Consider the following 18,507-nt stretch of genomic DNA (forward strand, 5'->3'; position numbering starts at 1 on the left):
AACAATTACTTTAAAAATCAGTGAATATTTATCAAAATTTATAAAGGACTCAGCTTGACCCCTATTCTTTTCAGATTTCATCTCTATGAACATTTGAGTTTCATTGGATTTTACCATGAAAATGATTAAAGAGCATGCATTTTTAAGTCATAGGTGCAAGCATTCATACAATATTAAATGTGGGTCATATATGAATGAAAATAATTAAGTAAAATAATTGATTAAAAAAACCAAAAAGAGAGAAAATAATGGCAGATCTGTTCATCTTCAAAACTCAGCTCTCGTTATCTTTTTGTCACACACAGACAGAAAAAGAATGCTGGTTCTTTTTATTTCCTTCCTATCAGCTTAATGGCCACCAACACCTCAGCAGAAAACAAACTATGCATAGCAAGTGTCCTTACACTGCTGTAGAGGCCTGAGGGACCATGCAGAGACACTATTGGTAGGGTGGCCAGATTAAATGATGTTTGAGTGCCCTGAGCAGTTTCCCTGTGCCCAGCGGAGAGAAGCTGCAATGTGAGGATGCTGAATGATGAGTGAAAGATGGCAGCATTCTTCCAATAGTTAACAAAAGATATTCCCAACCTTCGTTACCTCAAGGGCCTGTCAAGCATCCCAAACATGTGACTAGCCAGAATGGCTAGGTATTAGCTTTGGAGGTAAGCGTTCCTCGTGTATCAGCCCAGGAGAAGTTCCATACACTCATAACTACTTGGACCGCAGAGGCAAAATTAAAATAATGACTGTAGTAGGCACTCAAATTCTTTGATGACAGGCTTAGCTGGTTCAGGCTTGGGTATGATCACAGTCTTGTGTTCTCAGAAACATTTGTGTTCCTCCCTTTAAACCCATCAGGTCTCCTGGGAGGCAAAATGGAGCTGCAGCACAGACAGATACATAGCTGTAGTGGATACATCTGCTCCTAAAAACTGATGAAGTCCTGAAGGCTAAACTAGGAAAGGTCTCAAGAGATTTTCACCTCAAGAAGCAGGGTTGGTGTAAGATGAGTTATGAACAGACTTGAAGTCTTAAAGGAAAAAAAAAATTAAAGAGAAGACTTTGGGTTTTTTTCTCCCCATAAAAATATTTACGGAGAGCATTTTATTTGCTCAAGAACTCTCGTAAGAATCCCTGTTTGAAAAGGACTTTGTCACACACAACACATCTTCAGAAGACTGGTTGGAAATGAAGGTTCTCACAATCATTAATTGGGTTATTCACTAATTACATTTATGTCTCATCTCCTATTCTGTTCATTGTTACTAACTATAATGCAATAGGGTGAGAAAGTGCGATTTTTTGTGAAGCTCCACCAAAGGAATGTACTCAAGTGGGTGCTAACTTGGGACTCCTGAAAAACTTGCAATTACTAAACATGGTTTTGTTGTCTGAGTCACTGGCAACAACAACTCCACCTCAGCGATCAGAAAGGATTAAGTCCAAGTTTGTGTCAGCTAAAACAATGCTGGTTACAGTGCCGCTGCCAAAGTATTGTGGGGGCTGAAAGGGGAAGGAGGAGAAAAAAGTGTTACCAAGCCATGGGGAAGGACAAGAGAGGTCATAACACACAAAACAGAAGACAAAGAAGGAAGAAGATAAGCAAACAAAAAATAAAGCAGGGAAGCACAAAAGCACAGATGATGAGAAGCACTTTCTCCTGAAAAACTTGACACTGTGGGAGAAGGTGCATACAGCTGTGATAATACAGAAGAACTGACAACAGCCAATGTAATGTTGAAGATAATAAAGTTCAGAGCATAGTTTGATATAATTATTTGCTCTTTAAACTGCAACAGCCTGTAAAAAACACAACCTTGAATCAGAAATCCATCACTTTACTGCAAACACAATAAAAAGATACCTTCTATCCTTATAATCTGTATGGAGTATTTTGCTGGAATAGACAGTTACAGTGCTTTACTAATTTCCAGAAATAATTATGTAGGCCGATTTTGTCCTAGACAATCAGAAAATAATTTTAAGATAAGCTCTGTAAACTGAAGTTAGTAATTATATGATAATTTAATCCTTATCACCAAGATATCCAAATATAATTCAAGTGTGCACTGAATGCAGTGACTCAGGCCAATGCAGACCAAGGCTCTGCTGGTATCCCTGCCACAGAAAAGGCAGAGCATAACCTAGTGGGAAAGTGTATCTGCAAGCCTTTTACTTAAGGTCCCTGATAAAAATATGCTGTAGGGGCATAAGTGTGGATTTGCTGATGAAAATCTGCACTAAACCAGAGGCTTCTTGTACCAGAGCTGTATTACTCATGCCCATAACACTTCAGCAATTGGTGATAAAAAATTATAAAAGCTGGTATGAAGACATGAATTGCCACCTGGTATGTGTGGTTTGCACACTCATGCACGTTTTTCTCAAAGGAACAGCTTAGAAGCTGGTGTAGTTTTTGCTTTGGTTTGTTTACTTGCTAGGTAACTTCTTATGCTACTGCACATTCTTATTATGGAATGGGTAAATGATTACTACTAAGCAACTCTTCAAGCTACTAAATGTCTAAACTATTTTCAGTTCTTGTGTATGCTGAAGAGATTTATTTCAGGATAAATGGGAGGAACAAGTAAGCATCAGTATAAATATGGAGAAAATTGCATTCAGTAGGAGATACTAGACATTTCTGGAAAGGTAAGCATTGCTCGAGTGCTCAGACAGTAACTGATGGGTGAATTATATTGTAGCTGTAACTAGCAGGTCTGATCAGCAGCTGAGCTATGTAGTAGAAGTGAGCCAACAGCTAGAAAAAACACCCACAAAAAAAGCTGTGTATGTAACCCTAAGGAGGAGCTGAGAGACTAAATTCTCTGGTTATGGAATACATTGCATAGGAAAGCTGGGGGACTTTTGATGGAAGAAGCCACTGTGAACTGTGTTCCACTCTACAGAAAAGGAGGAGTACACAACACCTAATAGGTAAATTATCATCATCTTCTCCTAATCAAAGCAAACCAGTTCCAAATACTGGTCACAGGGATATCAACTTTTTGGTGAAGAGGTGTGGTCAAAACAGGATTTACAGCAGAGGTCATGGAGAACAGTATCTATGACTGCCAAACACATGTTCTTGGAATTAATTAGAATGAGGTAATACTAGGAAATTGCAGAACAATGTCAACCTTGGAGAGTGGGAGAGATTCATTCCTGTTATTTAATTATAGTACCAGGTAAGAACAACCTTTTTATCTACCTTACCTCATCAAGACATCTTTCATACTGTTCTCTCTGATTTTCATTTTCCAGAGCCAGCGCTGAATTCTCTGCCTACAGTAAAATAGAATAAATAAATAAATATGTAAATAAATCAAAGGGTAGCTTGTACTACATGACAATTCATAAAAATTCTCAGGGTGCTTACTTTGTGTACTTCTTCAAGATCCAGAATAAAAAGCACCATACAATTTACTTTGCTACAAGTTGGCATTTTGAGTAAAAACAGAAGCGACATTCATTTATGAGATTATTGACACCATGCATTAAAGCTTAAAACAATATCAAAGCAGATATTCCACATATGTCCACAAGCTCATTTTGTCAGGTGCAATAGAATTGGCAATGAAACATTATAAAAGATACTGGTACATTTTTTTCTTCCTCCTCCTTTTCTGATTAGAGTGCACTCGCTATCTGAGAAAGCCACTTAAGAAGCAGAGGCAGCTACTATCAAAAGGAAACAAAAGGCAATCTTATGTAAACTTTTAACTGTGGCAGTTCTTCATAAGCCTGGTTTCTGCAGTAAGTATCTCCGGGTGCACTGGTCATACTACAGCGAATTGGTGAATTACACCCTTTAACTGAATCAGATAAATTTATTAGCCTTTACTTAAAAAACAATTCCTATTATTTCAAGAGTGAGAGAGGTTTTTTACTACACCTAAATGCAATCTTAAAGTCAGAATTTTTTTCTCTCACATATTTCAGTTTAAATATGATAGCTTCCTGTATAGTAGTGCCTTTCATCTATCTTTAATTTCCATGACACTCATATTTTTGCATAGCAGAAACTTCAGAATGGCACAATTTGGTACGGAAATTACAGTAAATCAATGTATTTTCCCATATATTATGACTTGACTTTAGGAATTCTTACAGTATTGGAAAAGGAAAATCTCTAAAGTGTGCTGTATGGAGTTGCATCAGAGCAAGTTTCAAGTAGCTTTCTGTTAAAGCCTAAGAAACAAAACCAATGTATAAAAATCTGTGAGTTAAAACTGGCTCTAGAAACCTCTCTGCCTTCCATGCATCACCTCACATCATGTAACCATAACACCAAAATCAATGCATTCACATAATTACAACTGTTACACAATTTACAATACTTGCTTCACTTTAACCTTCTGTTAACCTATAAAAGTTAAACAAATGTTGTTTCAAAAGAATTGCGGTTATACAAAACAACAAGGGTCATAAATATAGTTATCATCTGTAATTTTAGAGAAAAAATTAATGTAATGTACTGTTTGGAAAGATGCACACTTTCCCCTTCCTTGTTAAGAAAAGTCAATGATTCAACAAAATTAAAATCCCCAAGTCCAATAATTTGATTCATTAACAATTTCAAATTCAGCTAAATCCTAAAAATAAGATTAGGAAGAAAAAGTAAACATATGTAATAACATCCCACACTGAAAGAGAGTAAAGAGTAAAAGGTGGTAAGAAACAAGAGTATATAGAGTTTACCTATTTACAAGTCTAAATAACTGTACGGAATCAGTGCTTTATCTTGAGGGTACAATCAAAGCCAGCAAAGGTGGGAAACTGCTCTGCATCATATTTTCACAATGTCATTTACCAGTGGATTCAACATATGGCTATAAAGTCTATGGGTGATCCTGCAGAGAGCACTGTGAGATGAGGAAGCAAATAGTACAGACGCAGAAGTAAGTAGCGAAGTAGAAGCAGAAGCTGCAAAACCGAAAGCAGCAGTAAGAAATCAGAGGCTGGAGGGTAAATAGTCCTCCTTACTGAAGAGGCTATCATGTACAGTTATCAGTTTGCTTCTACAGACACATTCTTGCAGATTGAATGATAAAAATAAAGAGATGATTGCTACATAAAAATGTATTTCTGAGTTAAAGATTTTCAGATGTTTTCTCTATGAGTATCACCCTAAAATGTCATCCAAAGTATTTTCTTCTTACTGTTTTAAAGCCATCATTAAAGGATTAGCCTGCACAGCTTGTAACTCATGCATGTTGGTAGACCTATTAGTTCAATTTTTTTAAATTTCATTTTCACTAACATAAAAATATATTGTATGATTTTATCCTAAGACAGTTTGGGCAGACTGCTCCCATATAGAGATGTCTAAAAGAACTACAACATATACTTGTTCGATACAAAATACTCAGAGAGCTCTCCATATTTCTCTTACTCTTTTTTTTTTTTTTTTTTGTTTTGAATGCTGTAAGGCTGTAAAATGGAAGCTAAATCTTCTTGGATCTGTTAGCTGAATCTCTGATTTCAGTGAGCTATTCCTTTACAAATAGGCTACCAAAATTAGGAAATCTGAACTCGACAGCATTATAAATACATGCTACATTTCCCCTCTTATCAAGCCACAGTGGAAACATCCGTATAATAAAACCCTTTTTCACACCACTGGCTTTGGAAGTGTAGTGAAAGGGCGTAATGCACAGAAGTCAAGCTTACACTGACTGCTTCTTGACTGCTGAGCAAATCATGCTTATTTATTTGGCATCTTTGTAATAAGGACTGGACTAGAAGGGAACACTTGACTGACTTTGCTTAAGATCCTGTGCCAGTTCCCACAACATGGGAAAACCAGTACTTGATATACTAAATCACTCTATATTGCAACTGAATACTTGATAATAATCCTCATTCTCCCAAAAGTATTCATTTGGAAAATTTGTAATAGCACTTGTGGTCTCAAAACCCTGCCTCCTAATCCAAACCTTTATTTCTTTAACAGGAACCACTGGGTTTTGATGTTATTGTTAAGACTGCTCAATTTTTGCTCAGAGGGATCTGCCTACCTCCAGTGTTGCATATTCTAGGCATCTTTTGCCAGTTAAGCAAAGTAGGTCTCCTTGGAGGAAACCACTATTACATTTAATTTTGATTTTTATTTTCAGGCCATACTTAAGACTAGGCTAAGATGCAATAAGAAGCCCACGCTTCACACAGCTTGAAAGCTACTGCACACTTGCAGGCACCCAGAGGCAGTGGTAGAGAAGTACTGACCCCTAATGCATTCACTTCTCCCATATATAACTTAGCAGGGGACTACACAGGAAAAAACCCTAGCTTACTGAGATCAGTACTCTCTTAGATATCACCTGATTTCTACAGTGATTTCTAGTTTTAGGTGTAGTCCTCTAGGAAATTATGTATATTTTATGTTACACATAGAAACAAACCATCTCTGTCCCTCAGCCTCACAAATGTGAAAAGTGATGCAGCCCAGCAAAGTGCTGCAGACAAGCGACATCCAACACTTGCTGCCAGCACCTACAGGCAAGCATGCTTTTTTTGGGGGGGGTCAGGCCTCCAAGCACAGTATCATTCAGCCAGCCAAAAGTGGCATAACTTAACACTAAATGCAACATTACATGTTGCTTTTGGATCATTATAGATGCAAGGATCCTAAAATGTCAAAACAGGGGTACTTCCTAGTTCCAATCTGGAGTCACTCCAAACATGGGAAATTTTAAAGATTTCAGTCATGACCTGGATAATGCTGAACAGCCTTCAATTGCTTAAATAAGAGATAACTTTGATCTGAATTGTGAGACTGAGTTTATGGAAAACCAATCTGAAAGTGAAAACTTTAGGCTACTTTATAAAATACAGAGGTTGCCTTGTATTGATGTCATTGCTAAGACACAGTCATTACGAGACTCTCTGATCTCTGATTTTAATCCCTTTCTCAGGATGGAAAACATAGCCCTAGTAATGATGAAAATTATCTTTAGGTCAGCTAAGAACTTTCTCTCTCCTTGATAGATGTTGAACACTGTATTTTCTCCTGTGAGGCAGTTGTTTGCACAGTTTCATTCAGGGCTAGTAACAGACAGGCTACACACCTGATGCACTGAACTCTAGTTCTCTTCCTACTGAAGTCTATAATAATCTGCCATTTATTTCCCATGACTGTATATGCAAGTGAGGTGCAATGAAATAAACTGTATTTGTTTCACAATACACAATGTTTCTTTAAAATTTCTTTGGGGCAAGAGAAGTAACTCATGCATGGGGCAAGGAAGGTTCACAAATATTTGTTCTTCATTATGCTATAGAAGAAACAAGGAGACAGAGCGCAGCATTAGCCTTTTTCATGTTTCTATAAATGTGTTATATACTGGATCTGTAAAGGCAGGCCAATTAATTACAGTTCTTAAAAAAGTTTCTAAAATGGTCATAATTAACACCAAAACACAGGAAGCATCCATTCAGGCAGTACAAGCACGTAAACTTTAAATTCTTGTGAAAATGCATCTTCACCTGAAGCTAAAATGCATCTCAAATATATCCTTACTGTGGTCATATTTACTTTTTTGGTAATGAACAACAAAATACACTAGATTTTTGTGTCATAGGAAAAAACCAAATGTAAGCCCCCCACCCTCTGCCCCAAAACAGAAGGAAATGTTGCCTCCCAAAAAGTATTCATTATCAGTAGGCTCCAAGCCAAAATGTGCTCTGCTCCTTCCCAGCTAACAGTCTTTTCCTGGGTTTACATGGTCAAAGCACGAGATAACCCACAAATCTCATAGTGTCAAATCTAAGACATTTTGGGGGGTTCAGTCCTCAACTAAAGTCACAGATCGTGACACCTTCCAGCTGAATAACAGCCCCAGACTACAAATAGCCACAATAAACGTACACTTAATAAATATATTCTCACATTGATACAGACATTTAGGATGATTTCTTCATTCTCTCCTCTTCATTTTTAACGAATTCCGAGAGGATTATTACAACATGTTAAGGATTGTCTACTAACTACACTCGGCTCAACATTTACCTGTGTTTGGTGGCAGGCACATTCTCATGTCTAAGAATATCATGAAACATCCACGTCTCCTCCAGATTTGCCTCTCTAAGTGGCACTTGAGAGGACAACTTCCACTTAACATCCTGTAAAAGCCATTTCTGTGTGCTTCTTTAAAGAGTGAACTGAAGTGCTTAAATCACATTGGAAAATAAGATTTGGATTTAAGGCCTTAGGGATATTTTTCAAAAAGTTTAAACTTTACCTCTCTGTGTCTTGATTTTTTAAGTCAAGAGAACAGAAAGAACAACATTTTGTTATCTAGCTAGCCTGTTCCAATGATTTATGAATTAGGACATACTTGGCATACCGGGGTCATTAAGTGAGGAATTATTTCATGTACCTATTAGGAAATCTTCCACAGACAATCCTCTACAGTTTTATAACTACAATGAAATGAATTAAACCACCAAATTTTCCACTAGAAGTCATGAATAAAAGAGAAGCACATAAAAGACATTCTTCCTTACGCAACCATTGTAGAGTTGAGACAAAAGAAAAGGATGGGAGGAAGAAGAGAGAAGAAAGCAGAGAGCAGTATGTATTTTGCGCTAAGGGAAAAAGCAGATCATAGAATCACAGAACAGTTTGGATTGGAAGGGACCTTTAAAGATCATCTAGTCCACCCCCCCTGCCATGGGCAGGAGACGGAGGTCTAAAGGTTGTACGTCAAGTTAGCAGCTCAACATGCGTTGAAGGTATCATCAATAAAGGTCAAGAGGAACAAAGTTATGACAGTGAACTTTAAAACCCCTGACAGAATGCTACAAACACTGGTTACCATGTACACTTCTTTGTTATTCATACTAAATCATTTGTCCATTTATAGAAAGCATTATTGATTTACACAGAGACTCATTTGTCATGCTCTGTGCAGTGTATTAATAGCCATCCAAGCACTTCAAATGTGCTCAGCAATTTTTTCCTGCTCTCAGCCTCTAATTTTATATATTTTTGTGGTCAGAGCTTCATACAGCACACATGAGAGGTCAAAACCTAGGTCAACGCCTGTTACTGGTAAAGTAGGAGGTAATGTTGTTGCAATCTTTACTTAGGTCCTTATAGCAATTTTCTGGTAAGCTGCTGTTCTAGGAATAGTTTACCACTTGAACTGCCTCATCTTTGGTCACCGGAAACTCTTTGTATTATTCTGTCCATGTTACATAGAAAATCTGTCCTTTGAAAGACTAACTCAACAAATTGTCAGAGAATGGTTAACAACTTAGTTATGCTGGTTAGAAGTGCTGAAAATTACATTTGTGTTTTTAAATCAACCTAAGTTTAGCAACAAAGGCCTTAATTTAATTCTAGCACTATAAAAGCATTTCCACCGGCCACTTCCCACTGCCTTTTATATTGCTGTAGACAGCTGTTTGCTAGGAGTAAAATGGGAGCTGCACCTCATGACCTGCCTGTCAACATTTGGACGCTTCCACATTCTGCTTTATACTTTCCACAACAGAGCACCACTGGAGCAACCATGGAGCATCTTCCTACTGAACTGCAGCCCATCTGCTACAGCTCTGCTCCCTGGCCCCCTATCCCCAGCACAGTAACTGAGACTGGAGCATGCTAGCTACTGATGAAATAAGCAGTGAATTTAGCAGACCAATACTTAATGAAATATTACTGTATGCTTTCTCAAATGTCCTAGTCTTAACTAGCTCTTCAGGTTCATGGAGATGGGAGGAAAAAAACCCAAAAAGGACAAATTAGTGATATGATGGCAGCCACCCTTCTCACCCTGGCTTCAGAACACATAGCCCCTTAGCCTTCTCAGCTGCATCATTTTCCATTTTTTTTTTTTTTAGTATGATAAAATAGCCTATTCTCTTTAGCCAAACTTAAAACATTTAACACATTTTATCTGAAACACTCAGCCACTGTTCAACTCACATTCAGGTATAAGATGTAATGAAAGGAACACATATGTGATGTTAAATAATAAAATACAGAACCATACAAGAGTTAATTATAATTCTGTCTACAAAAAGGCCACATTAAAACTTACTGGGCAGTACTGGTAGGGATCATTTTTGCAATTCAAAATTTCAATAATGCATTTCTTAATTCTTTACTGACACAAAAACCCAGTGACATTAGAACAAGCCACGGATTGATCTCAAAAGCAGTCTCTCTCACAGGCCGTACTATGCTACAGCTGTGCTACCAATAAAATGGATTTGTAGCCTCAGGGAGCTAGTATAACCTTCTTCTAATGTACACTGGAAATAAGAAGATATTTATTCAACATCAGAAAGCTAACCACTTAGGGTTACATAAAAACTTGGGTTTAAATGTTCCTAACAAAAAGCAGCCCAAGGTCTGCTGCATATGATGTTTTACCAATTATTGATGAGCTGATTCATGTCTTTAAACATTAATTTACACTGGAAACTATGTAACAGCTTTAAAAAATACGGATTCCATGGTGCCAGAGATAAGAAAACAGAACTTGCTCATTTAGCTGCAGATCTGCAGCAGATCGCAGGGAGGGACTCCCAGTCAGGGTCCCATACAGGGCTCATAATCACAGACCTCTTCTCCTGTCTGTCAAGTGTTTCCCAGTTCCCACGAGAAGAAACAACGGGTGTTTGACCTAAATGATGAAGCCTGCTTTTTGAAAGAAGGGGATAACTAGAATTTAATCCTTCAAATCTACTTACGTTGGATAAACATATGAACTTCAGGAGTTGAATCAAACAAATCAAAACCAAATGAGATTCATACACTGCTGATGAGACCATGTTCTAAAATCAACTACAAGTAAACCTCATATTCCTGGTAATTCCTCTGTGAAATACCTTTATTATGATTTTTGTTATTTTTCAGAATTTGAGGCTGGACGTTTTTAACTGGTTCAAATAAGGTATTATTTGTCTTTTTTATTTTGCTTCACTCTAAAGTAGTTAAGAATGAGGAGCCTTTAAAACCTTCAATATTTTCCCTTCTAACACCACAGATGTCTGGAATTGACATTTTAAAAAGAAGGTTAGGAACAGATCTAGCAAAACAGACTGCATTATAAGCCCAGGCTTATCTTTGAGCAAATAAATATCTAGACTACTAACAGATGTATCAATAATAGCTTTGTATGGTTACCTGCATGCAAATTGTAGAAAGAAAACAGCAAATTCTACCATTATTTACAGAGACTATAATAGACTTAGAATATATCCACAGGTAAAGCACAGTCAATTCAGGCCTTAGAACAAACAGGTTAAAATTTTGAAGGATGCCTCTTTTTTCCCCCCTAAATTCTTCTAAATGCCAACATATAAAATGTTTTTTGAGGACGAGGAATGAAAGAGATCTAAACAAGCAGAGACAGGCACCATAAAGCCGTGTAAATTTCCCGAAGTTAAAGACATACATAGCACACATGATGGTCTATATCAGGGGTCCTCAAACTACAGCCCACGGGCCAGATATGGCCCCCCAGGGTCCTCAAAACCCCGCCAGGGGTTGGGGGGGGAAACCAAGCAGCCGCAGATGACTGCCTGCCCCTTCATCCGCGCGCTGGCCCCCTGTTTAAAAAGTTTGAGGCCCCCTGGTCTTATATAATGCATATACACTTGAAAAAGCATGGAAGTACAAACATGGAAAACCAGAAGTCCCAGCAAGAGTCTTATTTTTTTATCACTCATCCTCTGAATAAAGTACTGAGCTGTGTGCCTCAGTGTGACACACTGCTCTGCACAGAGACCGAGGCACTCACCCTCCGTAAGCAATACTCCCAGGCTGCCTGAACAGAAGCTACCACTATTAATGACGGGTAAAATGACAGACAAGAGAAAGCCTCGGCACCCAGAGTCAGGCAGACCCATGAAGCTGTGTGACAACAAGCCTGTCATACAAAAACACTGGCTTGGGCAGTCAGGAAGAAGAAATGCTGAATCTCGTTCACCTTTCCCCAAACCACTACTGTTCCAACAGAACAGGGCCTCTCCCTGAAGCGTGCCCTGGCACCATGTCACAGGCCACTATGCCATCACACAAAGGTAAGATATAAGACTGAATTTTTATGCAAGGCACAGTGTCAGCATGTCATGAAATTTGTTTATTTTCTGATTTTCCAATATTTACAACTCAGTGATCCTTCCCCTTGCAAACTGTGAACCACAGGCAGCTGTTCCATCTCGTTCTTTTTTTTCCTCCTCATTTGAAGCGATTTGTTCCCTTATGGAACTGTTCTCCCTTAAAAAGTGACAGCATTTCACTCTGACATACTTACTGTGCTTCCCCATGTAATATTAACAGGCAGTTATTTCCTCTATCAAAGAACTAAAAATAAAATCCCTTGTCCATGAAAAAAGAATGAGATCCTGAATCTAAGTGAAACTAAGATTCTTAGAATTAAGGCAGGCAGATAAAGGCAGGCGATGTGGACCTGATTAATCTTCAAAGGCATTTATGTGTAATATCAACTTGTATTTAACACATACACAAATGTCTTTGCATTGAAAACTCTTCTATGAATTATTCATACCACATTTGGTCAGTTGCATTTGTTTCAATTTTTCTTGCAAAAAGACAAAACTCTTCAGGGAAAGTTCTAATTCTTTTAAATACCAATTCTTTGAAAGTAGTAAAAGCTAGTTGAAAACCATTGACTACCTATACATTCAATGCTGAAGCTCAATAAAAAATTTTCAGTGTAGCCATTTATAAAGAAAATATTTGCTTTGATTTGAAAGGAAACATTCTGCAGAAGATTTCGATCAAATTTAAAAATGACATTGAAACCAGCACAAGTATTTCCAGGGTTCTGGGTCCTTCTGAAATAATACAAATGAGAACCAATTTTTAAAAGCACTTGCCTGATAAAAAAACAGCTTTTTTGTTTGTTTTGGTTTGTTTTTTTTTAAACCCAGATCTTGAGGGGAACTCGTACTTTCAGGGCAGTTTATCAAGCATTAAGAAAGGAACTTTAGAATTTACTTGAAATTAATTATCCTACAAACCTTTGCAATTTTGATTATGAGGTTATTGACACAGTGACAGTTTTCTACTTTCTGTGATTCCATTATCCATACCTTCCTGAGTAGCATACTCAGCTTCAAGATTAATCTAATGTGGAGTTTGAAAAGTATAGGACATTTCAGATCCATGTATGAAAACTGATCTCTGGGTAACGTTATTCCAACGAAACCCATTTCTTATTTTTTTTCACTTGTCTAGCTGAGACGTTCATAGTAAATACAAGCAATGCTACTAGCGATTCATGGTGCTGGGAAGCGCATATGGAAAATAAGCCCAGGAGACAGTTTGTCTTTACAGGACACACCTCAATATTTAAGTAATGGAATAAGCCACAAAGGCCTTACGCTTTTTTTCTTCAAAAGCTCAAATTCAAGATTTTACATTCCTTTTAGCAAATTTAATTTACCTTTTCAAATTTTGGCAGGTCACGCTAAAATATTCAGTTCAGGAATAGAATGTAATTGCAGAATTTAACTAATTTTAAAAAACGTGACTTTTTTCTTTAAAAACTGAGATTAATTAAAAATGATACTTGATGGAATTAAGTAGACAGCTTTGAAATTGAGTACCACGAAGGCAAGGATTACACATATGTATATAGAGGATTCTTTTTTTTTTGATTTCTAGAAATTCTTTCTATCAAGAGCAGCTCTTTTCCTTTAAAGCGGCTTTTATGTATTTTTTCTGATATCAATGGAATAAACATGAAATATAATTTCATAGATCAATGCAAAAAAATGGCCCTAATGCCATAACTGGTACTCCTAGGTTGCTCCATGCACCTGAACTGAAGAGCTGTTATTAAATGATAGCAAACAGTTCAAATTTGGAGCTAAATTTGGCACTATCTTCAAGGAACACCAACACCAACCTCCTACCCACTCACCTACTCCTCTCCCCCAGAAAACTAAGCAACTGAATGTGCTTGGGATTGATGATACAAAGAGAATATTCAAAACTTTAATGCATTCCCGCTTTTTTCCCCATATGTCTTTTAATGTATAATCAACAGCGCTATTAATTGTCTCCCACAACCAGTTATTTTGGCTGTCAATGGAAGGTGAAACAACAGGTGTTTTGCTCTGTCTTCAGAGAAAGTGGATACTGAATTTTCATCAAGAAATATTTTTTTCCCCAATTATTTATCCTAAGTTTCTTCATTTGGTCCAAACAAAAATAATTATGATATAAAGTGATTTAAACTGACAGCCTGGAAAACACCGATCCCATATGCTTAAATGCCATGTTCACCAGCTGTGTGATGGGAAAGTCCTATCAGTTCCCTGTAATCCAATGATTATTTAAGTGGGCAAATATAATTCCTTCCCTCCAAAGAAACATGTATGACTTTTTATTAAATGGAAAAAAAATATACAAGTGGTTTTCCCTTTGAGAAATATCCCTTGAGCTAATTTTTATTTGAGAAAAAGAATAACTTTTCTTTGCTGTACTATGCAACAGATTTAAAGCACTACACGATGTTATAATTGATATGTCACAAAATATTTTTAAACATAATAAAATATAAAATACATTATTTTCCTTCTCCTTTGATGAATCATTTTATTTTATCACTTTAAAGACTTGGAGTTAAAAGGTTTCCACCACAAAAAGCTATTAATGCCAACTGTTTCACAATTCATAACGTAAATTTATAACAAGTTTCTCTGTTTTTAACTACACGAGAGCACTGAGTTATTTCTGAAGGCAACATTTCCTGCAATTTCACTTTCTTCATCAGAAGTCACCCATAAGTCAACTGCCCCAGGTATTTAAAAATGAACTGCTTTTGATGGCTTCAGTTATTTCTCTCCCTTCCAGCTAAGGAGTTGCAAAGCAAAGTGAAGCAGAACAGGTATCGGTGCACTGTATTACGACTACAATCAAATGCCATATAACGTGCAGCAATTGTTTTGTAGCCAATAGCTAAGTTCTGATAACCGAATCACAAAATGATTGTTCATTTCCTGCTAACTGAAATAAAACTCTATTTGCAAACGTCACCTTGCTTCTCCTGAAAGCTTTGAACATTTTTCTCTTTTGTTTTTATAGGCACAGTAAGTAGCAAACAATGTCCCTCACTCCACACGGCAATACACGGTAGGTTGATTTCTGCACTGACATTGGTTAAATTAAAGTTCTGATTCATTTAGTTTTTGATCTTTTAGATAGGAATAGTGAATTTGCAGAGTAATTGTATTTTGCTCAAAAGAATAACAATCCAGACCCTAAATTCCGCTCTTTTAAAAGCCTCAACAGTTTGGAGTTGCATCTTTTTCCTGCCCTACAGACTGTTCGTTTCAGAGAAGATGGATGTAGAGGGATGAGGAACCCTTCAGAAACTGTCTGATACTGTGGCAGTACCTGAACATTGTCCTAACTAGTCATATGAAATTTCTCCTATTGTGCTGGCTGACATCCGGTGCATCTACATTGGCTTTTTGGCTTGGATGAGCAGTGATTTTTCTGATCGTCACACTGACCAGGCTACAATTCACACCGCAATGTGGCCTTGGAACCAATGAACTGGGTTTCTTTTATGTGAAATTGGAAGAGGAACTCCAACTGCTGCTGGACTTCACTAGAGCTCAGCCAAAGTAAACTCTCCAAAATGTATACAATACAGCTTTCAGCTCCTTAGCCCAAACAGCTTGGCTCTGAGGATCTGCTCATGTTATGCTGCACTGCTTGCTAAGGCAGACATACAACAGGCTATCTTCAGATGCTCAATAAATAGTGATAGACCTAAGAAAGTCAGCTGCCAGAACATGAATGTAACCCAAAACAGCTAAGTAAAAGACAGGCCTGCTGGAAAGGCTTTTTCCTACATACAAAAGATGTGGCAGAGGTGATTTTTTACCTGGGTAATTTTACAGCTTTGTACTTTACGAAAATAGAAAATATGAAACAGTACAGAAATATATACATAAAAGCCAGATACACGGGAAACAAATTCTATTTTAATTATACACTATTAAGTGTTACCGTGCAATACTAAATACTTTCCAATTATTTACTTAACCTTGATCTTCAGCATATAAAATTTATCTCAGATTTTGTTCTTTGTACTTACATTTGTTGGTAAACTACATCTCTAGGAGGTCCAAGAAAAGCCCTAGACTACACACTTCGGGACAATGTAGCAAACTGTAGACCTTGTTAAAAAAACAAGCTTTGGATGACATTAACAGTCTTACATGGAACACACATTAAGTCAAAGCTGATGGGATTCAGTGGTGCTCCAGTAAGAAGCTCAGGCACAAAAAGCACAGCAACAGCAGCGGCAGCCCAACAGCCCAGCTCTGATCTACATGAGCCAAATACACATCACACATAAGTAAGCACAACTCAAATGCAACCATCAGAACTGCACCCACATTGCCATGTCCAAATTTGATAGCCAAATACACTAACGCTAGTATAAAATATCTTATGCCAAGCTGCTGTTCAGGAGCAGTATCAGTGATTAATTGATTGGTCTGAAGGGAAAATGCAGAGAAAAGAACAAAAATAAATCAATGTATGAAATACTATGCAGTGTTATATATACCTAGGATCAAACACATTACTGCTCTGTCAGTCTGGCCTGCAATTTGGAAATACTCCTGTCTGGCAGAGGTCACTAGTAGGGCAAATCAGTTGCTCAAAAACATGAGAACTTTTCCTCTCTTATTTTTATTCAGTTTCTCTGTGAAATACATGGTTTTTCCTAATACTAGCAAGTTCTTTTTTACAATGAAATAAGAATACCTGGTTTTACCCATCTAATTGGGCAACATTTTGAATAAGTTACCCTGGAATCACTGCAAAGGACAAAATACTTGATAAAAAGAGTACAAAGACAACCACCACTGGAATGGAAAAAAAAAATCTGCTACACCAAGAGGAGCCAAGAGGAAGGCACAAGCTGTTTCCTTAGCAGTGAAGTTATGCCAAGACACCACCAAGCAGTTCTGTAAAGAGCTGCTAAAGCTGGCCCAGGTTGCTAATGCACTGTTCTATTGGAGCCAATACCCTGGTTTTCAAAAAAGGTTATTTAGTTCAAATGAAAACTTTGCCATGCAGCTACTCTGCTTCTGTTACATGATCTTGCATGGCAGGCACTATATAAAAAGACTGTATTGTTTATAAAGCTTGTAACATGGCCTTTTTCTCTGTTTCACTCATCCTACCTTAATCAAATGAATGTATGTATGTACAGAACAGCTATCTCTGCACAGCACTGGGGAGACGCTACGATGGCTAACAAAGTTTTTGTGATGATACAGATCAGTTTAAGGTTACAGAAAGAACATTTATTGCTTATTTAAGAAAAAGAATATTACAACTGTCATTACTGGTAACTGCAGTTAAACTATAATGACACCAAATGCAATATAGGACTGAAGGAAATTATCAAGAAAGTGGCAGCAGGTGTTTCTCTGGCACATGCCTAAGGCCTGAAGAAGCAAATCCCATAAGGTTTAAAAGAATAAAAAGGAGCTATTAGAAGGCAAGAGAAACTTTAGCTGTTTCGGCTACATGACCTCTTCACAGTAAAGCTTGTCTCTGCTCACTTCCAGCTTGCCCAAAATTGTTAAGAGAAATGCTAACTGAGCATTTCAGTGGAAGACATGCATTACAACAAAAGAAGATTTTAGCTCCTTTTGTCTAAACACACAACAGCCTCACATAACGCGCAACCCTCAGACCCATTTCTTCAGCTGAACTGAAACTGTTGCTGCAATAACTTTACAGAGGACTTCGTCTAGCAAAGTAACCAATTCATAAGTACTCTTATTCTTACAGTTTACCAAAAGCTTAATGACAAACCTAGGTCTTACTTGCTTCCTATTTTTAGAGAACTTTTTACTGAAGAACTTACACATTAGAGACCCAGAGCATTTAACGTCAGGATTATTCTGGAGGAAAAGGCCACTTGACTGATTAAAGACAACAAGGAAAACTGCAGGCTTATTAAATGGAAACAGCTGTAATTCCTAATTTAGCATTTATCTTCTAAATAATTTCAAAGTCTTGTTCTCATATGAGTACATACTAACCAGAAGAGAAACAGGAAAATGCATGAATCACAAAGATGAATGAGCACTGGTACGACATGTGATGGAAGGCCAGCAATTATCACAGGTATTCCTGTGGGAAGGGAAGAAACTCTACCCTCTAGATGGCATTATGTGCCCGTATATCCCAGATACAATGGGAGAGCCCTGCTAGGCAATCTAATAATTTTTTCACCCACATAGGAAACATGGGCACATACGTCAAAAAGATCAGATGGCAGTTCTTGGTCTCAATGGGAAGCTGACAGCTGCACACTACTAAACAGGTTATCCTGGGGCAGAGACCCTATCTTAGCTCTTTGATATGGGAAGCAGAGGAAAGGTGCTCAGCCTAATAGAAAAAAGAATGGAGGATCTCCCTGATCACATACGGAGAAAGGCAACTTAGAACTTGCAGGGATAGGCAATATGTGAAAACATATAATG

At 37.5% G+C, this 18,507-nt stretch overlaps 1 protein-coding gene across 10 annotated transcripts in view; it reads right to left on the reverse strand.

Annotated features, from left to right (window-relative positions):
• NCKAP5 (NCK associated protein 5) overlaps nucleotides 1-18,507 on the reverse strand; it is a 245,331-nt gene that overhangs the window by 96,073 nt on the left and 130,751 nt on the right. For all 10 annotated transcript variants that reach the window (XR_008733526.1, XR_008733527.1, XM_055718342.1 and 7 more), the window contains one exon: nucleotides 3,217-3,285. Coding sequence is in view for 8 of the 10 variants with exons in the window: in XM_055718342.1 (XP_055574317.1) it covers nucleotides 3,217-3,285 (69 nt within the window). In the remaining 2 variants the exon portion in view is untranslated. The remainder of the gene's footprint in view (nucleotides 1-3,216; nucleotides 3,286-18,507) is intronic.

The sequence above is a fragment of the Falco cherrug genome, chromosome 8 (genome assembly GCF_023634085.1).
Source record: "Falco cherrug isolate bFalChe1 chromosome 8, bFalChe1.pri, whole genome shotgun sequence".
Taxonomy (NCBI): Eukaryota; Metazoa; Chordata; class Aves; order Falconiformes; family Falconidae; genus Falco; species Falco cherrug.